The sequence below is a fragment of the Balaenoptera borealis genome, assembly GCF_965194805.1.
Source record: "Balaenoptera borealis genome assembly, chromosome: 8".
Taxonomy (NCBI): domain Eukaryota; kingdom Metazoa; phylum Chordata; class Mammalia; order Artiodactyla; family Balaenopteridae; genus Balaenoptera; species Balaenoptera borealis.
The window spans coordinates 87960034-87983960 of record NC_138865.1 but is presented as its reverse complement, the minus strand read 5'-3'; the positions used below and the strand labels follow the sequence as shown (position 1 = coordinate 87983960).

Here is a 23927-nt window from a genome sequence, read left to right as displayed (position 1 = left end):
TGCAACCCACACGCAGGGAACAAGTTTCCAGATCCTGGAGAAGATTTTCTTGCCCAGGGTGTCCTGGCCTGTTGCCAGGATCTGGCCATTCCTCCTTCCTGAACCTAGAAGCAGAGATGGGAAGGAAGGGAGCAGGAGGGGATTTGTGGTTGGTTGAAAGGAGGGGCTCGCAAGGAGAACGTCCTTGCCTTTCAGGTTTTCTTTTTGAGCCTCTCTTACTTGTGGGATAATTAAGTGTTTATACAGTAGAGGAATGATTTAAAGGGTAATCTGAGATAGTTAAGTCTAGGGACACCCAAAATAAACATCTTAGCTCAGGTCAACTTCTGGGTCCTCTCACCATCCCCCAGACACCCCACAAACACACACCCCCCCACATCATAGATTTCCTGTGAAATTCTAAAAAAGTAGATCTCAGGCAATGAAGGGGCTATGTAGTTGTTGATGATGTCTGTGACTATGGCATCATATAGTGGGTTTGTAAAATTTAACTGGCTCATAGAGGATGACAGTCCTGTCTGACCAGAGGGGAAGAGCAAATAGCTTGATCCTGAAGGGACAGTTTGCAGTCAATTCCACTGCTTCACTGTTTGTGGCTGAGTGGACAGAGCACAGGATTCAGAGTAAGACCCAAGTTGGAGTCCTGGTTCTGCCACTTCCCCACGGTGGCCTCAGGCAGGGGAAGAGGCCCTCCCTGCCCAAGAGGCTCAGACTGCGAGTCTGACCTCCACCTCCAGTTCTGGCCAAAAGAGTCACTGGCCTTGCTCCCTGCCCTAACAGGCCCCACTTTTCCTACGGGATACAGGAAAAAATAGATTCCCCCAAAGCCCATCTATAATATACAGGTTGCCAGTGGAGGTAATTAATGATTTGGACTATCATCCTAATAAGTTAGCATCCTTAGAGAATTTCTCAGGTGTCAATTCATACCTTAGGGTATGTCATATTCTGGAGCTTGATCAGCCTAATTCAAAGGAGCACCGGCTCTACTGGCAGTTACCTCATTTCTAGGCAGCTCCTCTTCCTCGGCAGAGCATATGCGGCCTCCCAGGAAAAGCTTTACCGAGCAGGCTGTGCTCCTCACTCGGCCTCAGTTTCCGCATTTTAATAATCAGAGGACGACCTTAAATTGCAAAGTAGAGACTAGTAGAAATGACACAATTTCGGCGCCACCAGACCGGGAACTGGCATCCAGGCCCACCTGGGTGACCTTCCTCTGAGCCTCAGTTTCTCCGTCTGTAAAATGAGGGCCCTGGATTAAATGGAGCCTTGCCAGCTCCTACAATCTTAGGCTTTAAACGTTCCCACAGCTCGCTCTGCCAGGTTGGCCGTGAACAGGGTTAAAGCCACGACTTCCTCAGAGGTGAAAAGGTAAGCAAACATTCCGACCTCCCCTTAGCTTGGCTCTCCAACTGGTGGGGGGCCGGACCCCTGCCGCCTATCCTGGCCGCATCCGTCATCTGGATTGCTAAAACGCTCATTTGCATAAGGATTCCTCCGAAGGTCTGGCACAGTGGGCTGAACCGGAGTCTTCGTCCCTTTAAGTAGGGAATAGACACCCTGTCCCTAAGGGGTCTCGGCACCGTAATTCCTCCAAGCGGGTCACGCCGTAAACTAGAAAAGCCCCGTGTCCCCAACAGTGGGGATCCCTGGGTAGCACAGCGCGCGGGTCCCGGGGAAGGGTTTGGCCTCTGCGCGCTGCAGGCTTAGGCTGGCAACCTCTCGCCCTAGGCGGCGGCGGACTGCGAGCGAGGCGGGGCCGGTTGCGCCGCGGGACCCCGACGCCCTCAGGCGAGACCCAGGGCCTGGCGCCGAGGCGGCCACAGGAGGTGGCGCGTGCTGAAGAGGAGAGCTGCTTCTGCCCAGGACCCGGGCGCAAGAGGGGCGGAGCCAGGGCCGAGGTCTGGGAGCAGGACGTGTGGGGGTGGGCGGGGCGGGGCCTGCGGGGGCGGGCTGGGGGGCGGGGCGCGCGCTGGCCCGGGGAGGGCGGGGCCGCGGCGCGGGGCGGGCTCTGGCGGCCCGAGTGTCACACACGCGGCGGTTCGGGAGGCGGCGACAGCGGCAGCAGCAGGCGCCGCCGGGACGGGCACGGGCGCGCGGGCTCGGGCGGGCGCCGGCTGCCTCCTCCCTCCTTCGTCGCTTGCTCGCTCGCTCTCCGGCCCGCTTGCTAGCCGGCCGGGTGCCGAGCTCGCTACAGCGTTCTCGGGAAGGAAGAAGTGGGGGGCCGAGGACGCCGACAAGTTCCAGCAGTACCAGGGATCCGGGCCAAGGCGGTGGCTGCGGTTCCGACGGGGCAGGAGCGCGCTCCGTGGCGGAGCGCACGGCCAGAGCGTCCGAGGAGGGGGGAGCCCGGGCCTTTAGTTATCTGTGGGGCCGCGGCCGGATCCCATGAGACGCGCCCGCGAAGGGCACAAGATCCGAAGCCCGGGAGGCGCGCGGAGGAGGCGGAGGGTGGTGCTGCAGCGGCCGGAGCCCGGGAGCGGCCGGCAGGAGGCGGCGGAGAGAACTTGAACTTGGCGTCGGGAGCGGGCGCCCCGGACGCCCCTCGCCGGGGCCGGGGCGCCGAGGGACCTGGGCGGCAGCACTGCCCCCCGAATGGCCGCGGCGGCGGACCCGGCTCCCGCGCCGCGGCCCTAGGCGGCCTCTCGCCATGGCCAAGTGGCTGAACAAGTACTTCAGCTTGGGCAACAGCAAGACCAAGAGCCCCCCGCAGCCGCCGCGGCCCGACTACCGCGAGCAGCGGCGCCGGGGCGAGCGGCCCTCGCAGCACCCCCAGGCCGTGCCGCAGGCCCCCTCGGCCACCTCGGCGTCCTGCGGTACGGCCGCCGCCTCCTGCTTCTCGGCCTCGTCGGGATCGCTGCCCGACGACAGCGGCAGCACTAGCGACCTCATCCGCGCCTACCGCGCACAGAAGGAGCGCGACTTTGAGGACCCTTACAACGGGCCCGGCTCGTCTCTGCGCAAACTGCGCGCCATGTGCCGCCTGGACTACTGCGGCGGCGGGGAGCCAGGCGGGGGCCAGCGTGCCTTCTCGGCCTCGTCCGCGTCGGGCGCCGCGGGCTGCTGCTGTGCCTCCTCCGGCGTGGGCGCTGCCGCGTCTTCGTCCTCGTCCTCGGGCTCTCCGCACCTCTACCGCAGCAGCAGCGAGCGGCGGCCCGCCACGCCAGCCGAGGTGCGCTACATCTCCCCCAAGCACCGCCTCATTAAGGTGGAGAGTGCCGCGGGCGGTGCCGCAGAACACCCGGGGGGCTCCTGCTCAGGCGGCCGCACCTGGAGCCCGACGGCCTGCGGAAGCAAGAAACTGCTCAACAAGTGTGGCGCCTCGGCCGCGGAAGAGAGCGGTGCCGGCAAAAAGGACAAGGTAAGGCGCCCCTCGGCTTCACCCGAGGTTCCAGAGCCACTGTGCGCACGGGTAAACTGAGGCACCGCTCTAGTTTCGAGTTCCTACATCCACTCGGGTAGGACCTTGGGGTCAGGCCTCTCAACGGTGCTTCCCAGTTCTGCCTCTGCACGCGCTTTGCCGCCGATCGGCGGCCTCCTGACACAGTCTCTTTCACTGTTGCTGCCAAAACGTCCTCTCCCTGAGCCCACAGCCAGGTGCCCGTTTCGGAAGTAGCCTGACGAGAGCGCCCCGCCCAGCCTTGCCCAAGAAAGAGACACCCAACTAGCCCTTCAGCCCCCCGAGAAGGAAAGTCAGAGAGGCAGAGCTGTCACGGACTTAAAAGCGTGTTTACTCTTGTCTACCTCCTCTTCCTCCTGCCCCTGATTCTATACATGGGAAACTGAGGTCCAGAGCTGGGAAGGGACTCGCCGGATATTACCCATTTCCGATGGCAGATTCAGACCGGCTGTCTTTAAATGGATATATGTAAATCACTCTAAACGCCCTGCCCTGACCCACCCCCCGCGCCAGGTTTCGAAATGGGGCGGCCTTTTGTACTGGAGCTGCACCGGGAACCCCCAAGCGTGCTCTTCCAGTTGCAGTGAGCTGGCCTACAAGAGCGCTCCACTTAGACCTGTCAGTTCCTCCAGCCGCGCGTGGGAGGGGTCCGCCTACCCAGCCAGCTGGAAGGAGACCCACCCCTCCAAACCTCACCTTCCTTCCTGACCTTACCCCCACCCCATACAGCCCCAGGGATGAGGCGGACGATTTTGTGCAACCCCCCTCCCTAACAAATCAGACCATCTTGATCCCCCACCTTTGAAGCAGGTTAGTTAATTCCAGCCAGATGGGGCCCTCTCCTCCCCCTTCACACTCCAGTGACACCCTCCTTTCCCCCCATGAAATAATACTTGTTCTGTCTACTTCTGGTGGAAGGCAGTGTTTTGATTACATCTGAGGCCCAGTGCCTTGCAATGGCTATCAGGCTGCTGTCCCTCTTGTTCTCCTCTGGCCCCCTACCTTCTCCCAAAGGTAAACTTTTGCCCAGGTGTGGGCTGGGGGAGACTGATGGTGTCTGAGTTTCTTTTAGGACTGGATGTCCAGACAAGAGGGAGACAGGCTCCTACCTGCCAGCTGGTGCTTGGAAAGGGATCTTTTTTGTTTTCCAGGCAGGAGGAGTAAGGGGATGCCCCTCCTGATTTTTTTCTGCCTGACTTCCTCTCCCCAAGGTCCTAGGTCCCCCGAGTACCCCCTCCTCCCCCCTCTGGGTCTGCTGAAGGCATCGTGGGCAGTCGGTGGATTCCACCTCCCTCTGGGCCAGTTTTGGGGACATATCTTGGAAGCATGGACTCTGGGCTTCCTAAGCACCCAGGATGCCATACCTAAATGACGAAGAGCTGGAAGCCAGGTGGCCACCCAGGTGCTGCCTTGGGGACAGAGGAGGTTTCTCCGAGAGCCCCCAGGATTATGGGTTTGTGGTTGATCTATGAGGGAAACAGCAGAGAGGCTCCCTGCTGCCTTATGTGTGGCCCAGGCTTGGCTAGGTGCTGGCCTGGGAGAACCTGAAGTCCCTGGGGATGGAAGGACGGCCCAGCCTAGCTCTCGAGAGAGATTGTGCCTTCCCCCGTTACTCCATGACCACCTCCCAGGTGGGCAAATCTCCTTTCTCTACCACTGCTTGTCGTTCTGCTTGCTCACTAAAGTCTTCCTTTATGGTTTTCAAAACTTTAGTAAATGTTTTTTCTAATTACAATTAAGACTGTTTCAAATACTGAGGAATAATAAGTTTTATAGCTGGAGTGTCAAGTGTGTTGAAGACTTGGCTTGTTTGTATTTCTTACAGGTCTTCTCTGTGCTCTCCCTTGCTGGGTACTAGAGCAGGGTCTAGTGAATACTGTGGCCTAGGCCGCAGTGTGCATGATAAGTGCCGTGATGGGACGTGGTCAGGGAGGACCATTATTATGGTTGGCTGCAGAAGAGAGCCTGGTGCTGTAGGAGACTACAGGTAAAGGCCCTGTGGCTGGAATTCAGAGGTTAGAGTTGGGCAGGACCCCAGAGGGACAGGAGGGCCCGGGTCAGGGAGGACCTTGAAAGCTAAGCACAGTGAGGGCCAGTGAGGGGGTTAGGCTGCTAAATGATGTGAGCAAATGTGGTTTTTAAAAAGATCTCTCTGGGGACTTCTCTGATGGCGCAGTGGTTAAGAATCTGCCTGCCAATGCAGGGGACATGGGTTTGAACCCTGGTCCAGGAAGATTTCCCCATGCTGCGGAGCAACTGAGCCCGTGAGCCACAACTACTGAACCTGTGCTCTAGAGCCCGTGAGCCACAACTACTGAGCCCACGTGCTGCAACTACTGAAGCCTGCGTGCCTAGAGCCTGTGCTTTAATCACTGCAACTAGAGAAAACCTGTGTGCAGCACCGAAGACCCAATGCAGTCAAAAAAAAAAAAAAAGATCTCTCTGGGCTGCATTTTCACATACTAGGTTGTGATCCTTGGAGTTGGAGGGATTGTGGCTACCAGATTCCTTCTAACGAGTAGGAGGGGAAGGAGCCCGGAAGGGTCATAGTATGCAGTGGTTCTCAAACCGGCACCCGGAGGACTGGTTAAAACACAGATTGTGAGACCCATCGCCTGAAGTGCCTGAGTCACCACACCTGGTGTGGGCCTGAGAATGTGCATTTCTAACAGATTCTCAGGTGATCTTTTGCTGCTGATCCTGGGACCACACTTAGAGAACACGAATGCAACAGTGGCTTCTTAACCCTCCCTCTGGGTCTTCTGGTCAGAGCTGCTTTGGGATGCAGACTCTGGATGCCCTCATCTCTGCCCTCTGTGTGGGGCTGCCTCCTAATCCGGGGCTAACACCCACCCCCCATTCCTGGCTAGGCAGCCAGGAGGCAGCCTGGTTTTCACATTATTTCCAGCCAGATAGCTTTTGGAAGGTCAGGCATACTGCAGATCCAGCCCTGAACACCCCAGAGCCCGCCTTCTGCCCCTCACCCACAGATCCAGGAAAACCTACTTCTAGCCCACTTAATCTCAGACCCAGCTTCCTTTTTTCTGTTGTTAGGAGTTAGGAAAAGAACCCCTAGGACTGTTGAATGCCCCCTGTGTGCCAGGCCCTGTGTTTTTAACATCGGCCTGTGTTGAGAGTTGCTATGGCTTGGGAGTAGGAGCTATTGGTCCACAGATACTCCTTTCAGGGCCTCCATTGCCACCTCCCAACCAGCTTTATCTTTGGGGGGCCCTTCTCCTGCTTCCCTTAGTTACCTGTGCTTCCTTCTGACACATACTTGGGCATCTTTCTATTCTCCCAGGTAAGTCCGGGGGCACACACACACCTGGTCACGTATGCCCCACTCAGCCAGCCTCCAGTTTGGGGCATTTTCCCTTTTAGAATTATCTGTAACAGACTGTGTTTTCAGTTTAACCAGCTTTTCCCTGCACTTATTTTTGTGCTCAGAGATCCCTCGGTACAAGGGCGAGCTAGGAGGAAGGGAATAAAGGCTGCAAAAGACTTGGCAGTAATCTTTGGCCTAAGCCTCCGGAGGACATCTACACACATTGTCTTTTCATCATTTGTTTCCCAGTGTTTTTGTCTTGGGGAATTTAGTGAGGTCTTCACCTAGGAGGCAGCTTTGAGCTGGATCTAGAGACGGAAGTGGAATTTCAGCGCAGGGAGAAGGCTGACTGCAGCCTGCGGGAGCACTTAGGTGCCTGTGCTGTGAGTGTACATGCATACGTGTGTCCATATATGTATGTGTGTGGGCGTATGTGTGTGCAAATATATGTATGAAACCTTAATGTGGAGAGTGTTCTTAGAAACCGGAGCTTTCTTGCAGTGGGCCTCACTTGGGGAATGAGAGGTGACAATGTGAGATACGTGGGGGCCTGAGTTTAGACCCCACAGGGGGATCCTTGAAGACTGTTGAGTCAGGAAAAGGATAGACTCAGAGCCATGGTTGAGGAGCATCCCAGGTTACAAACAGCTGCCACAGTCTGGGGGAAATGGGTTTGGAGTTAGGAGGCAATTACAATACAGTCCGAGTGAGACACAGTGAGGGCCTGAACTCCTGGGAAGAGAAAAACAAAACTTTAGTAGGTGGAAATATTATTCCTTCAGGTTGTCTTTATAAAAAAATAATGATGACAAAGAGGCCAGTAACTTGGTAGGTCTCCTTTTGTGCAGCCAAACAGGGCTCATCCAGTTATGTTTTCTGCTGAAGTCTTGTTTCTTTTATCATAATTAAGTAAATGTTTCCACTGCAACTGAGAAAGTCAAGATGCACCATGACATCAGTTCCCCAAGTTTTAAATACATGCTGATGTGTACCAACAATTTATATTTTGTCAGCATCCACAGAGTTGAGTTAAATAACATGTTTCCTAAGGAATAAATAATATCATGTTCAACTTTTTTTTTTTTTTTAAACACTCAGCAAACAGTTTCTGAGCAGCGTGCTAAGCAGGGGGGAATTCAGAGAGAATAAGTGGTGGCCAGCTTTCCAAGAGGGAAGCTTTTCAGTTTGTAGTTGAACACGAGCTTTTCAAGATCTAGTCTGGGAGACAGAGATGGGTAATGAGGCAGTGTTGCAACATGTGGCATGCCAGAAAAGAAGGGTGTGCACAGGGCTGGGAGGGCCTCAACTCTGTGAATTCAAGGAGGGCTTTCAGGGGGTGGCAGCATTTGAGCTTCTCCATGCAGAAGCTTGTGCCAAGAGAATGGTTGGAGGCTCTGAAGGGTGGGTGTGGCAGGAGGTTGCAGATGGAGGTTGGAGCCACAACAGGAAGAGAGTGTCTCACGTGTCTTTGTGGGGAGTTGTGACTTGTCTTTCAGTCCTTTTCACTTCAAATCATTGATGTATAGCTTGATTGAAGCCAGGGTCAAGCATGAGCTGTCAGTCATTTCTATTTGGTTAACAGCCACATTCTCCAGTTCTGAGAAAGTAATTGATTGGAAAGGTAAGAGCCAAGCTTGGTAGCTGTGGTTTGGCTTGGAACACTTTCTCCTTTGAAGTCCTGTCCCTTGAAAGTAGTGTGAGAAAAATGCTGCATATCAAATCCAGTTTTTCCCATTGATTCCCCAGAAGAGAAATACGTTCTCCAGGCTTCAGGCTAACCACTTAATTGGTCATTGAATCCTCACAATCACCCGAGGAGGGGTTTATGTACTGTATCAGTTAGCTATTGCTGCATAACAAATCACCCCAAACTCTGGTTTTAAACCAGAGGTTAGCAAAGTTTCTTAAAGAGCCAGTTAGTAAATAATTTTAGCTTGCAGGCCAGACAGCCCCCATCACAACTATTCTGCCATTGTAGCTTGAAAGCAGACATAGACAATACATAAATTAAAAGGGTATAGCTGTATCCAGTCTTTATTTACAAAAATGGGCAGCTGGCCTGTGGTCTGTAGTTTCCAACCCCTGCTTTAAATGATAAGCTTTTATTATTGACCATGAACTCACACGTCAGCTGAGTAGTTTTTCTGGCCTCAGCTGGGCTCACTCAGGCATCTAAGGTCAGTGTGGAGTGTGTGTGCTGCCCTGCCAGTCCTAGCCGGGCTCTCTTACATGTATGGGGATGCCTGGTTTAGGATGGCCTTGGCTATATCAAGTAAGCTCTGTTCCATGTGGTCTCTCATCTTCCAGCGAGTTAGCCTTGTTCATATGATGGTGTCAGGGTTCCAAGAAATTACAGAAGCCCATACAGTTTCTTGAGGTTAGAAACTGGCCTACTGTCCCTACTGTCCCTTCTGCTGCATTCTGTTGACCAAAGCAAGTCATAAGGCCAGCCAGGATTCAGGGATAGAGGAGGAGCTGCGAAGTCCCATGGCAGAGGACAGGGATACAGGTGGGCCATTAATTGGGGCCTTTAGTGCTATTCCTCTACCATGGATAGTATTGCCCCCATTTTACAGATAAAGAAACTGAGGCTTAGAGGTAATAACTTGCCTAATGTCACGCAGCTACCAAGTGATGGGGCCCGGTTTATACCTGTTCAATCTGAATTCAAAGCCTGTATGCTTTTTATCAATTTGTTCCTCTCCTTTCAATGATTTAGATGGAGATAGTAAGACTCTGATTTTTTATTTATTTATTTTTTTGGCTGCGTTGGGTCTTCATTGCTGCACACCGGCTTTCTCTATTTGCAGCGAGCAGGGGCTACTCTTCATTGCGGTGCGCGGGCTTCTCATTGTGGTGGCTTCTCTTGTTGCAGAGCATGGGCTCTAGGCATGCGGGCTTCAGTAGTTGCAGCATGCAGGCCCTAGAGCGCACGGGCTTCAGTAGTTTTGGTATGTGGGCTCAGTAGTTGTGGCCCGTGGGCTCTAGAGCGCAGGATCAGTAGTTGTGGTGCACGGTCTTAGTTGCTCTGCGGCATGTGGGATCTTCCCAGACCAGGGATCAAACCCGTGTCCCCTGAATTGGCAGGTGGATTCTCAACCACTACATCACCAGGGAAGTCCCAAGACTCTGATATTTACTGAAATGTGTGTTGTATGTCTCCTGCTCCCCTTCACTTAATGCTCCTCTTCTTGCACCCCCTCCCCCATCCCTTTCAGTCTGGGCTTTGATGGTCCCCAAAGGCATCCCTGAGCTGGCTTTTCTCTCTCCCTCCCTCATCTCCCTCTGAGTTCCATAAATGAGATGTTAATGCAGCACTTGAGTTATTTCATAGAGAAATTCTGCACACAGAGTTGCCACTTCCCAAGGGACAGCTGCACAAGATCACAAGATGTGTGTCTTGTAACTTACGTCTTCTCATTCAAGGACTGGCGAGGCTGTGTGTGCTCTTTTAAGAAAAAAAAAAAACTGGTATCTTGGCCCTTGTCAACAAGGAACCTAAGTTTCCTTGAAGGAGATCAGATGACCATCTTCTAATCTGACAACCTCAGAACATGACTGATTTCCCCAGACTGAACCCCCAAGACTTGACCTCGTCCTCTCCCCCAAAGCATTTCTGACCCATAAAATAGATGTTAAAAGGCAAATCTGAAACAGGTGTGTTTTCCTCTGGCCATTTAAGCAAAGCTGAACCTGCCTGTGGTCGAGTGCTTCCTTGGGCAGTTTCACTTGGAGCTGACTTTCTCATCTTGTGCTGAGAGAGCCAAGTGGTAGTGGCCTGTGGCAAAGGGGTAGCTCAGGCTGGGCCCTAGAAAATAAATTGGGATTTGTGGCTTTGAAGCAGAGAGCTGGGTTGCTGGCTGGCTGATGGCAGCACCTCCGTCGGCTTTCTGAGGGGGGCTGTTCCTGCAGGATGGAGACAGGCTGCTGGTGGTGTCTGCCACACTGACTTGTAACTGGTTTGGCTTGTGTTGACTGAGAAATTGCCATATGCAGGCCACTGTCAGGAGCTGTGTGGATACAGGGATGAACCAGGGGTTGGGTAGTGCCTGCCTGTAAGGAGCTTATTTTCTGGTGAGGACACAGGAACCAAGGTTAGAACACAGCTCTGTATGGCAGAATTTATCTATAAACAAAGTGGTGTGTGTGAGCTGAGAGCCATCCTGGCACAGAAGCTGTTCTGGGCAGAGCCTTGATTCCGTGGACCTAAAGGAGAAGCAGGGTCAGGAGGAGGTTCATTTCAACTGGGGGAAGCAGGGAAGGCTTCTTGGAGGAGGAGGCATTTGAGTCAAGAAAGAGTAGTCACTCGAATTTAAGGAGCTTTCCACAATAGCAGTATTAGCCAGTACTTCCATTGCATATACTCTAAGCCAGACATTGTTCTTTGTGCTCTACATGCGCTAACTCTTACTGCTCACCAGAGTCCCTTGAGGTGGATGCTACTGTCATTCCCATTTTACATATGAGAGCATGAGGCAGAGAGGTTAAGTAACTCGTCTAGGGTCACCCTGCCAGTAAGTGGCAGAGATGAGATTTGAAGCTGGATTTAGGGTCTTTGTTTTGAACCACTGTGACATATCACCTCAGGCTGCACAGTCTCATGCCTGAATTTTCTCTGCCTTATTTGTGGCTAGATTTAAACTCTTACAAAAATCCTGTCTGTTAGCATTGTAGGACCTACCCAAATTCCTACATTTGGGTGAGTATTCCACAGCTTAAAAGACACTTTCACACCCATAATTAATTTGATTCTAAGAGTCACTCTGTGAGGAAGGTGCTGTAACGCCCATTTTACAGATGGAAAAACTGAGGGTCTAGGGAGGCATGGAGCCCGCCCTGCCTCCCAGCAGGTACTGGCCGAGCCAGTGGCCAGGCTGTTGACCTTGTGTTCTGAGCCCAGTGCCCTTTGTGCCGGGGTGGTGTGGAGGTGGTTTGGCCAAAGCTCCAGTCCACAGGAAGGGTGACAGCCTGATTGATTTCCGGTTCTTTCCGTGTTTTGATTCTGAAACGAGTTACTGAGATCATTAAGGAGCATCGACAGAGGACCTTGCTTCCACAATGGAATTTTCCTTCTCTTCCTGTTTGGTATTTTCCAGTAATATTTCTATTAATGTTTCACTTTCGGAGGCACTGGCTTCCTGAGAGTTTGCACTTTCTCAATTGATGAGCCAGGAAGAACTGAATTTTCCTCTAAATCATTCAGTTCCTTTCCATCTTCTCCAAGGGGAGCTCTTTCTGGATTTCCCATTATGCTGTAGAGGAAGGATCTTGGAGGTGGGTCCAAGGGATGGAGAGAGAATTAGTCAGGGCCCTGGGGAATGACTCAGGCCCCGAGTTTTCCAAGCAGGACTTAAGAGTTATGGTCAGAAAGGGGCTTCCCAAGGCCGGGGAGGGGAGAAATGACTTGATAGGTGGGTGGGCTGGGGCGGGGGTACCGCTGGTCCACTGTTGGGCCTTCACTTACAGGCTGGACCCCGAGTCCTCAGCTGGGCCATGAGAGCCCATACCAAGTCCTTTCTCCTCATTCATTCATTAAACAGACATTGTTGAGAATGGGCTACATGCTGGGTATTGTTCTATTTAGATGCTGGGGATACAGCCGTGGACAAAACATAAAAATTCATGCTACCCTGAGTTTGCCCTCTCATGAGAGGATTCAAGCAAATAAAGTATGTCGGGTAGAGTGTAGAGAAAAGTAAAGCTGGGGTGGGCCTGAGTTTGGGGTGGGGTGCTGTTTCAGATGGGTGCTCAGAGGGCTTTGCTGAAGGGTGTGATGGTGTGATTCACACGGCTCTCGGAGAGAAGTGCATTCCAGGCAGAGAGAACAGTCAGGGCAAAAGTCCAAGGCAGGAGCACGCCTGGCTGCTTCAGGGAGATTGGCATGACTGAGTGGAGCAGGTGGAGAGGAAGTGGGGAGACGAGTTCTGAGAGGTGGGACAGGGAGGCTGAGTGTTTCGGGCCTCTCTCGCTTTATCTCTGGGTGAGATGGGAAGTCAGTGGAGGTTCTGAGCAGAGGAATGATGTCATCTGGCTTTTGGGTTTTGAAAGGATCACTCTGGCTGCCTATTGGAGAATAGACTGGAGGGGACCAGCCAGGAGGCCAGCTGGGAGGACACCTTCAGCCATGGGAACTGGGGTGCTAGCGGTGGGTGATGAGAGGAGACCAGATTCAGGACATGTCCTGAAGGTAGAGCTGCAGGATTTCCTGACAGATGAAGTGTGAGATGTGAGGGGTGAGGAGAGTCACAGATGACTCCAGGTCTTAGCTTGAGCAGCCGGGAGGGTGGATTGTCATTAGCTGAGATGGGAGGACCCTGGAAGTGCAGTCACAGTCCAGCCAGTGGAGTTGAGCCAGCAACTGAGTCCTGGGACTAAGAGCCAAACACGCTCTGAGAACCCAGAGGAGGCATGGGTGGCCTCTGTCTGGGGCTGGGGGAAACCACCAGGAAGAAGAAGTCAGCTGGGAGGTGGGTCCAGAGGAAGGTGCACATCGGGCATCCCAGACCGAAGGGGTCCTGTTGACAGTGACTGAGATTGGAAAGGGACCCCTGCTGGGTGCAAGCAGGTGTGGCCAGAGCCTGGGGATTGACTGGTGTAACTGCACGTGATAGAGGAAAGAGGCAGGGAGTTGGATGTGAAGGGCCACCTGCCACTGGTTGAAAATTGCCCCAGTTCTCCAAATTGGGAGGCCACCTGCTATGTTGTGTGCCTCAGCTGGGCACCAGAGCAGGGTGAAGAGGAGGCTGGAACCTGCCTGTTTTGCTAAGCAGAGCATTTCATTACGGAGCACTTGTGATTGTTGCGAATGTTCTTTCTCATCTGGGGCTCACCAGTAGGTGGGCTACGAGGAGGAGGCAAACAGAAGGAGGAAGAAAGGAACTTTCCTGGTTTCTACAGGCCACAGCTAAACTCTAAAAATGAAAATGACCAGAAAGTTCTTCACAGTGAAGCTTCACTGTTTTGTGGGGCGTGCACTCCCAGAAAGCCAGACAGCCTCGTAATCCTCCCGGTGCATTCCAAAGCCGTGCATGTGATTTGGGGCCCGCGTGGCATTCGCGGAATGACGCAGCCCCTACCTGCTCTCCCGTGTGGGGCAGATGCGAGTTGGCCGTGCTCTAAGGCTGTTCCTCAGAACAGCAAGCTTGGATTTTTTGATATATTTCAATGTTTATCTCTGTGTTAACTTTTTTCTTCCCCCTTCAACAAAACTAAGACAGGTTTGGTATAGAAAATGCTGATTAGCAAAACTAAAATAGAAACCAACTTTAACTCTATGATTCAGAGAAACAGCTGTTAACATTTCACTGTTTTTCCATCTAGCCTTTTTTTCAGTGCATATATATGTGTGTGTCTGTGTGTGTATATATATATATATATATATATATTTCCCTTCACAAAAATTAATATTGTGTGTATCTATTTGTGTTCTTTTTGATTAAAGACATGGAAAGATGTCTACATTGTCTTAAACATTCAACAACAGTAATTTAATGTCTGTATAGTATTCGATTTGCTTATTTAGGCTCTCCCTAGTTTTCACTAATTTAACAGTGCTATAATGAACATCTTTGTAACTTAATTCTTTGCATAAATAAGTCTGTGATTACTTCTCTGGGATTGATTCCCAGAGGAGAATTGGTGGGTAGGAAGATAAAAATTTTGATACATTCTTTCAAATACTAGAAAGACCTTACAAGTTTTCTCCTGCTTTAGTCTAATGCAATTTAGTTTAATTTGCAGTTTCTTAGGTTATTAGTGCATATGTTTGTTGACTGCTTGTGTCTCTTTTCCAAAATTGTGTACTTCTATCTGTCCATCCTTTCTGCCATACGGTTTATCTTTTTATTGATTCGTAAGAGCTCTTTGTGGATTAAGGATGGCAGCCCCTCGCCTGCCATTTGGGTTGCAGGGTATTTTTTTTTACAAGTTTGTAATTTGCCTTTCGGCTCTGTATCTGGTGATTGCTTTTGTTGTTTACACTGAATGGTTTTCTGTTGCTGAATCAGTCGATGTTTCTCATGATTTTTGAGTGTGCTGCTTAGAAAAGTTTTCTGTACTCCAATGTATTTTCTTCTAATACTTTGATGGTTTCTTTCTTTCTTTGGCTGCGTCAGGTCTTAGTTGTGGCACATGGAATTGTTCGTTGCAGCATGCAGGCTTTTTTGTTGCACTGCGCGGGTTTCTCTAGTTGCAGCATGCGGGCTTAGTTGCCCTGTGTCCTGTGGGATCTTAGTTTCCCGACCAGGGATCGAACCCACGTCCCCTGCATTGGAAGGCAGATTCTTAACCACTGAATCACCAGGGAAGTCCCTCTTTCTTTTTTAACGTTGACATTTTAATCTGGAGTTTAATTTCAGGGTATGAGGTAGGGTTTTAATTTTATTTTTCCGGATGACCAGTCTGTGTCTGGACATCCTCTCCTCCTTGCTTGCTCTGTGAGCTGTCTGTATTTCTTCAGGTGCCTTTTTAGACTTCAATATTTTGACTCCGTCTTGCCCTGACTGCGTTAAGTTCTCATCAGCTATTATGATAATGATGATTTCACCTTGTCTTTATAAAATGACACCTTCCGTCTGCAGATACCCATGCACTTATTATACATTCAACTCCTGACACCTGAGGGAAGTAACTGGGTATTAGCACTTCATCTTTGGATGCCATACCTGACGCGGTGGGTGGGATGAGGCCAGGAAAGCTTCGCCTCACCTCTACTGGAGTCAGCTTCCCCCTCCAGGACCAGGGGGCCGGCTGTCTAGGTATATTCAGTGCAACCACTTACTGTTCGCCCTGCCTATGTAGCCTTATCTGGGTGGGTCCATTTCAGCTTTCACACGGTGACTTTTGTGGAGAAAGGGGTGCAGCATTCAGTCATCCATGCAGCAAACATTTTTTAGATACCCACCATGTTCTAGCACTGGGCTGAGTCGTGCAGACCATCAGCAATGAGTAAGCCCCGGCACTCTAACTCAGAGCCCAGGAGGGGATATTGGGAAGGCCCAGGAATATCTCTAGTGCAAGGCAGAAAGTGTTCAGTGCCAGGATACAGAGGCAGGTAATGACTCTGAGTAACAAGAAGCATTGCAACCTGAGGTGGGCACGGGCAACACTGTAGTAGACCATGGGTAGCAGAGCTCAGACTGGAAGGATGGAGAGGACTTGAAGGTGTGGTATGTGGGGACTATATTATTTTGGTCATTTAAATTTTTTTCGCACCCACCAAAGTCCAGTGCAAGTGACATGAATTCACAGAGTTCTTCCCCCACCCGCCGACCTTTTCTGTCCCCTCAACCCAGGTGTCCTATGTCTCCAATTAGTGAGAGACCCTTTCCGAGGCTCTGTTGCATGTTCTTCTTTTTCTGGCTCAGGCCAGTGTCGGGATAATCCATCCTGCAGTGTCTGCTGTGGGGTTTGTGACATTAATGAATTGGTGTTGATGGAACAGATTAAATCCAGGAGTGTTCACAGTGAATAAATCAAGGAAAAAAAGATGCAGAATTTTCTGCATGAACACGGATGAACATTTTTATGGTTTTAAGAGGCTGAGGGTGTCTGCCTAATTCACTATGCTGTGTGTCACACCATGTCAGTGAACCCTACCTAGACCAGCCATGGCAGCACAGATCACCAGGAGAGCATTTTTCAAAATTTTTGTTTGCCTGGGCTCCACCTCACACTAATTACACCATGGTTTCTGGGGATAGAGCCTGAGTATCAGTACTTTTGGAAGGTCCCCATATGATTCTGATATGCAGCCAGTGCTGAAAGTTGCTGTCCTGGAACTTAGTTTGGGGTTCCAGGGGAGCCTAGGGATCATCCAGTCCAACCCTCCTGCATCCGTGCCTGAAAACTTCCAGTGATGGGGGGATTTGTCACATGACCACACACTCCTTTGCACAGCTGAGCTTTCAAGTTTTTTCTGCTGTTCCCTCCAACTTAGTACAGGTTTGTTGAGTACCTGGTGTTTATGGGAGCTCTGCTGGCTGACCTCTTTCTCTCTGTGGATTCTGTTATTGTTTTAGTTGGACTCTGAGGTCAAGCAGAACCAGTCTAACCTTACTTCTTCCACATGACGACCCTCAGATGTGTGATCGTATCTTCAAAGGCAGAGGGAAGCTGCAGGCTGTAACATTTCCCCACAGAGCCAGATTCCCAGCCAGGACACCAACTGCTAAGGGCAAGTACCCTTCAGCATCACAAGTGTGGAGGGCATTGATGGACCCCCAGTCCAGGAGCTTCCTGGGCAGGAAGTGGCAGGCTGGAGCGGGTTCTGCGTTGGGGGGCTGAGGTTGACACTGAGGAGTTAATCCTTCTGAAGCGTGACCAGATGGGGAGCAGAGCATCATTGGATTCGATTCCCAGGTGGATTTTGGGGGTCTCAGGGCAAAGAGAGCAGGAGAGCAGCAGTCAGGAGTAGATTCCGGGGGAGCGGGTGGGATCTTGCCATCAGGACCTCAGCGCTGAGCAGGTAACAAGCAGAGCAGAAGCTGCCCGGCTGAGAGCGGCGTGGTGTCAGGAGCCAGGTATTCTCGGGCCAGGTGTTTGCTACACCACTACACACCACAGGTGCCCAGAGCTGTTGATCCAAACACAGCAGGACCCTAGGGGTGTCCACTGTGGTGATGTGAAATGAGCACTAGTTTTGGGGTCAGAAGTCTGGGCTCAAATCCTGGACCTGGTGCTCAGAAGCTTAGTAATTTGGGATTAGCTTCTCCGGGCCTGGAATGCCCATCTGTCCTAACATGGGCGTAGTAATAATAGAGGGTGTTTCCTGACCCCTCACTCTGTGCCTCGTGCCTGTGGGACACTTTCTGTGTGTGATCCTCACGGCCAGTCTTTGAGATGGTTCTGTTAGAATCCCCTTTTTACAGATGATGAAACATTCTGGAGATGAGGTTCAGGGGCAGTACCTAGGGTCTTTGTGAGGATTTAATAAAATTATTTGTTTAAATGGCTAAGCACAATGCGTGGCATGTAGGAAGAGCTTTATGAATTCTTTTGGGCACAGTCTGTCCTGGGCCTCAACCCAGCCTCGAACTCTGGGCTTCTTATAGCCACAGTCAAGCCAGTGGGACTTCCCTTTCTGGCCAGGTAAGGTTGTCCTCAAAAAGTATCCCTGTCCTTATCTTGACAGTCAGTTTGTGGTTGACCTATGATTCTCTGCAGTGGGAGAATAGAAGTAAAAACTCTACCTGGATCACCACTCTGTTCTGAGTGCTTTATGAATATTAACTCACTGAACCTCATGACACCCTAGGAGGTAAGTTCTATTGAGTCCCATTTTACAGATGGAGAAACTAGGGCAAACAGATGTGTGGGTGTTTTTTTTTTTAAGTACTTTGTCAATAGGTGACACAGCTAGTAATGAGCAGAGCTGCAGGTAGGGGTGTGAAGCCCAGGAAGTTAGTTTGGCTTCTGTCTGCCCTTAACCTCTATGCTACACAGCTATAGGGAACAGTGACAGAGGTCAGTTCTGTATCATCTGGTTGTTCCAAAACCATGAGTCCAGAGCCATTTAAAAACCATAGCTCTCTGCTGTTGATAAAGCATCTGGTTTGGGCCAGGCACTCTCCATATGTCTTCTCAGGATAATGCTGCCAAAGTAGCATCAGGAAGGCTTCATGGAGGAGGTGGCACGGGAGCTGGGCCTTCATGGATACAGAGGATTTGGATATTTAGAGATTTGTGAATGTTAGGAGGACATCCTGGGAGGGGCATTGCGAGTGGTCCGAAGTGACTGAAGGAGAGGCTGTGAGAAGACAAAAGAGAAAATATACAAGAGTGAGAGATAAGGCCAGGTGACAGAAGGCCCGAGGAACAGGCCACAGAGTTTGGTCTGTCCTCTGGTAATGAAAGGTGATGGAGCACAGGAGTGACAGGGTCAGATCTGGGCTTTAGGAAAAACCTATCTGTCTCCATCTTAAGAGGATGGGTTAGAGAGGGTTGGGGGAGGGAGGCCTAAGCTGAGCCTGGGGGTGGGGAGCCCCGTTAGGAGGACACCAAATGCTTTAGGCAAAGGCAGCAAGGGCTTGACCCCAGTCTGCATTCTTTATTTATTTATTTTTAAAAATATTTATTTATTACTGAACAGCTAGCTCCTCTATGAGGGAAGTTGTGTGGGGTGAAGGAGGTAGGAGAGCATGCACTGTTTGTTCTGGGGGGCCGCAGAGCTAGTCACCTGACCTTGAGACTGAGGTTCAGCTCTCCCATCTGTTGACAGCACCTCGGGGAGTTGGAGGCAGCCCAGGATGTCCGGGCAAACGATAGCAGGTCGAAGGAGCCACAGTACAGCTGCTGCTGGAGGCTTCAGAAGAAGGGAATGTAAAAGGGAGAAGGGAGTGCTGGGGTTCTGGCTGCCACTAGGGTGCTGACCTTCAGAGCACATCCTCCACAGGAGGAGCTCTGAGAAGCAGTAAGTGCTCAGGAGGCTTTGGGTCCCCAGGGGGGAAGAAACATTAGCCTTGATAAAGATGTTTGCTGGGCTCAGTTGAAGGGTCCCCTGAGGATCCCTGGCCAGTTCCTCTCATTCATGGCTGAATCAGAGGCCCCTCTGGCCAGCAGAGCACGCTTCCCAATTCCTGAAGAGATGCTTTGTAAATAAAGATCTAGGCATAATGTGCCATCAGGCCAGCTCAGGGGGCTCTTGCCACATGCTTGGGGCACACGCTTGGGGAATTCAGCTGTCATTCAGCTCCTCCTTGCTGGGCTTCTGCAAGGCCTGGGATCCATCTGAAGGCCATCTGTGGCGTGACTGTGAAGTGACAAGATGGTGGGAATCGGTGTCATCACTTCCGAGTCACCCACAGGACAGCTGAGAACATTGTCAAGGCCTGGATCACACACGCAGGCCTTGGGCCTGATGTTGTCAAAGTGCAGACGCCCAAACCAGGCGTGCATCTGGGGCCTTGCCTTCCTTCTCTTGTCCTGCCCCACCCTGATTTTTGTGTGCACCCTTGATTCTGGTTTTTATCACCCGCAGACTAGGGCAGAAGTGGGCCTGATTTTGAAAAAGCTGAGGAACTTTTCTCCATCCAGGCAAACCCTTTGTGTTGAGGAGTCCTTAAACTTATTAGACATGAAGCCTCCAGAGGAAGCAGAAATTGCTTCTGACGGCTCACAGAGATCCCTGAATGAGGAGTTTGGAAGTAAGAAATCAGTGGATGAGGGTGAGGGCACATTTTTTTTGGGGGGGGCACTATTTAATTTCTCTCCTAAATTAGAATGCCTTTCTTTATACCTGTCAGATCCTTTGGGGAATGGTTATTCCAGAAAATTTCATAACTTCTTTGCTTTTGATGGTTTCTTCTGGTTTTACCTATTTCTCTACAACCCAGCAAGTACTTTGGAACATTGGATTCCTTCAGGTTCAGAGGCTATAGTTCTGTCTGTGCTCAAATATTTCTTACTCTGCAAGTAAATTTCAGTTGTACACCTTCATTCAGTCAGAGGGTCATTTTAACTGGGACATTGCTGATGCGTGGGAAGGAGACTTTAAATTTATAAAGGGTACTGAAACAAAACAAGAAGTTCATGCCATTTTGTGTTCCCCAGACTTTTCTTTAAAAAATTCGGAAAGGGAAATCAGGGCTTCCCTTGTAGGAAGAAGGAAGACTTCCTTAGAAGATCTGGATTTTTGAATTTCAAAGGCTTGTTTGAATGTGAAATCTAAGGTCATCCTGTATTCACAGTCTAAAAATCAGGAAGAAGTGAGTTAGATTGTCATTATTAAGTTTATCCCTGCAGCCACTAGGGGCATGACATTTTCTATTCCATAGTTCTTTAGTGGTAAAAGAGAATCTTACCCATTGCTGAATAAAAGACCACTTGAGCCCTGTTGCTGAAGAACTGTGGCATGTTTCCCTGCATTGGTCTGTGGTTGGATGGTCAAGACTGACAAACATTGACAGGTGGACCCAGAATCACAGGATGTGTCTCAGGGATTTGTAGCAAGCTGTGTGTGTTTTAGATCATCATGCACTCGATTTTAAAACACTCCGGAATACCCTCTCCGATGCTGGCCTAGGGACCTGAGAGCAGCAGTGTGGAGCAGTGAGAGAGCACTGACTGTTCAGGCTTAGTCTGGGTTCAAGTTGAGGGTCTGTGACCTTGGGTAAGTCATTGACCTCCCTGAGCCTATTTTCCCATCTTTAAATGAGGGTGTTTATCCCTATCATGAGGTCAGCCAATAAGGCCACTGTAAAAGGACCTTATAAATCAAGGTTGCCTTAAAAATGTTGTAGACTTGGTTCCAGGTCAGAAAGAGTAACGGGAAACTGAGGGAACAACACAGAGAAGCTGAAAAGTTGCTACTCTCTGGCCCAGTGGTTCCCCTGTTAGGAGTTTATCCTAAGGAGAGAGTGAAGAGAGTCACAATGATTTAGCTACCAGTATCCTACAGCATTTGGAAAAACAAAAAAAAAAGGAAATTACCTAAATATCCAACTGTGGGAAATGGCACATGCATATGGTGGAAAGGAATGCGGCCACCCAAAGTTGGGTTGAGTAACTCAACTGCAGAAGAGTCAAGAGGGGAAAGGCTCACCACAGAAGACTGTGAAAGTAGGGTATAAGAAACCGAATAGTTGTAGTCTCCCCCTACCCCATTCCCACCTACACAGGTAGAAAAAAGGCCAGAAGTAAATAGACCCAAATGTGGATAGTGGTTGTCACTGCAAGGTTGGATATTTTTCAGTTTTTAAAAGCAAACACTATTTAATCACAAAGGTACATTTTTTCCAAGTAAATTAATGACATGGCAAAGGCAAGGGGAATGGGAAGGTGAGCCAGTGCAGGCTCTCTGCCTCCCAGCCAGGCTCTGCCCAGCCTTGTGAATGAGCAGTTGAACTTCAAAGCCAGGGCAGAGAGAGCGTCTCATTGTGTTGGAATGTGGGCGATGAGGCTCACAGGAAGTGATGACAAGCCCTTTGTTATATAAGCTCACCAGGCTGGCTCGGCGGTGCCAGCGCTGGCCCTTGGTGCCCGATCAGGACATCATCTGTCTGTGTCTGTGGTCACAGCCCTCTTATCGGAACTGCGCAGCCAGGCACCGGAAGATACAATGCACACCCTCTCTTCCTTTACTCCCACTGGCACATTGGGCTATTGCATGCAAGGAGAAAGGCCAGCTTGAAGGAACTTACTGGCATTATTTACGACCAGGGAAGGTGTGGGGATTTTCCCTTGACCCTTCGGAAGACATCTATCCTGGCTGCCTCCAAAAGCCAGGGCTACCTGCCTTCATCTACTTCTGTTTCTCGGTTCCTATTGGTCTGTGCTGTGTTTACAACCGTGGTCCTGCTGAAGGAGTTAGTCCCGGAAAGAGGGGACGATTCCCTCGGGCTGGGAACGTGGCTGCTCCAAAGGCAGATTGCAATTTCCCTCTCTGTTAACTTCCCTACAGCAGGCAGGCCGAACCGGGCCATGCACAGGACAGGTGCCCACAGAAGCCATGCAGTCTTGGAGTTTCCTGTATGGAAGGGTGTGTCTGTGCAAGCGCTGTGGCTAAAGATAGTGGAATGTTGAACCCATTGCACTTGCCCTCGCACCAGAGATTCTGAGCTACTTTATATTGAGAACCTATTGTATGCTGTACTCTGCTGGGTGCTTTAGGTACAACACTAAACTGTAATCCTCCCAGGAACTCTGCAAGGAGGTTATTGTCCATTTTTTGTATAAGAAAACAGACTCAGGGCAGGGGACCTGGCCAAGGCCTGTCAAATTTCCGTGTTTTTATTGACATTCCTGTCTTACTGGATACCAGGGACTCAGCGTGTACTCATTTTTTATTTACACTCGCAGCTCCTGGCTCAGAACTTGGAACACTCTAACCACTCTGGATGAATTGAACCTTGAGACTCCATGCTGGGTGGCTTTGGACAAGTCCCTTCTCCTCTGTGGGCCACAGTGCCTCCATTTGTAATGGCCAGGTGTTCTTCTCTGTCAGCAGGCCCCGTCTTTTCCAAAGGCTTCCCAGGACAGCCATCCCCAGACCACAGATTCCTGTGGAATGCAGTTGGTCTTATAAGAGGTCTTTTACTATCAGGCTGAGGCCCGAACATCAGATGACTGTTGTCCCCAATTAACGAGAAACAAGAAATAAAGTTGCGCAGCTTTATAATGAAACCACATTTCTCACTGCCATTTCAGTTCACCCAGTGTTTAAGGCACACGTTCTGCCCTTGGCAGGCTCATGTGTTTCATTCCTTGGCCTGATCGCCCACCTTTCACCTGAATTGGTTTGAAAAGCCTTGGGTAGTTTCCAGAAATTAAATCCACTCTAGAGGACGGAAGATTTACCACCCCAAGATGTTTAAAGAAGTGTGTGGCCTCCTCTGGGGGCCCTACTCAGAGAGGAGCGCAGAGGGGCTTTGGGAACAAGGTTGTTCCTCCCAACAGGAGGGCCAAAGGGGGGGGCCCCTTGTTCTTGTTTGCATGTGTCAGTTCCCACGCCTCAGCAAACTTTCCGTAAAGGGCCAGGTGGTAAGTATTTTCAGCTGTGGGGACAACATGCAGCCCCTCAATTCTTCCCTTGTTGTTAGAAAGCGGCCACAGACAATATGTAAATGAGTGGGTGTGGCTGTGTTCCAATAAAACTTTATTTACAAAAATAAAACTTTGCAGACGTCTAGTCTAAAATGTTAGGCACATCTCTTCATAATCACAGCCCATGTTGACTTGTTCCCTCTGTGTTTTGTACATACTTGTTTTGACCTCCTGATTGTATGGAAGCTCCCCCCACCCCCACCCCAGCTCCCACCCCTCCCCACACCCGTGGGTTTTTTGCAAGCTGTCTCTGATCTAGACATGCTATAAGAGCTTTCATCAATACTCAGTTGCACAGAAGTAGCCCACATTCTCATGTCAAAAAGTATGTCTTTTAAAAATGCACCATTTTTTCCTACAACTGTGTTGTCCTGTGTAGGGTCTCTTGTTGTACAGTCTGGCTCATTATAAAGATGTAGGAAGTTGATATATTATCAAATTGCTTACTGTTACAGATTTTTAAAATGCTGTCAAAAGAAAAGCCCCATCCCTGATGTCCCATAGTGCTTGAGTCTTGACTCTTCTGGCTGGTCCTTCATCTTCTGTCTTTCAAAAGTGACTGCAGTCATGTCATTACTTAAACACTCTCCATAGCGTCTATCATGTCTAGACTCATAGTGTGACATCAAAGCTGACCCTTACCTCTGTGAAAGGCTCCCTCTT

At 50.5% G+C, this 23927-nt stretch overlaps 1 protein-coding gene and 1 long non-coding RNA gene across 16 annotated transcripts in view; one reads left to right on the top strand and one right to left on the bottom strand.

Moving 5' to 3' along the window:
• Positions 1-1908, bottom strand: part of LOC309634292 — an 83275-nt gene extending 81367 nt beyond the window's left edge. For all 7 annotated transcript variants that reach the window (XR_014247931.1, XR_014247932.1, XR_014247933.1 and 4 more), the window contains exon 1: positions 1001-1908. This is a non-coding gene — a long non-coding RNA (uncharacterized lncRNA). The remainder of the gene's footprint in view (positions 1-1000) is intronic.
• Positions 1909-2042: 134 nt separating this feature from the next.
• Positions 2043-23927, top strand: part of SHB (SH2 domain containing adaptor protein B) — a 133452-nt gene continuing 111567 nt past the window's right edge. For 3 of the 9 annotated variants that reach the window (XM_082404037.1, XM_082404036.1, XM_082404035.1), the window contains exon 1: positions 2050-3361. In XM_082404037.1, coding sequence (XP_082260163.1) covers positions 2651-3361 — 711 coding nt within the window. In that variant the 5' untranslated portion in view covers positions 2050-2650. Of the gene's footprint in view, positions 3362-23927 lie in introns of all 9 variants that reach the window. The other 6 variants (XM_082404039.1, XM_082404034.1, XM_082404031.1 and 3 more) reach the window with 6 other exon arrangements.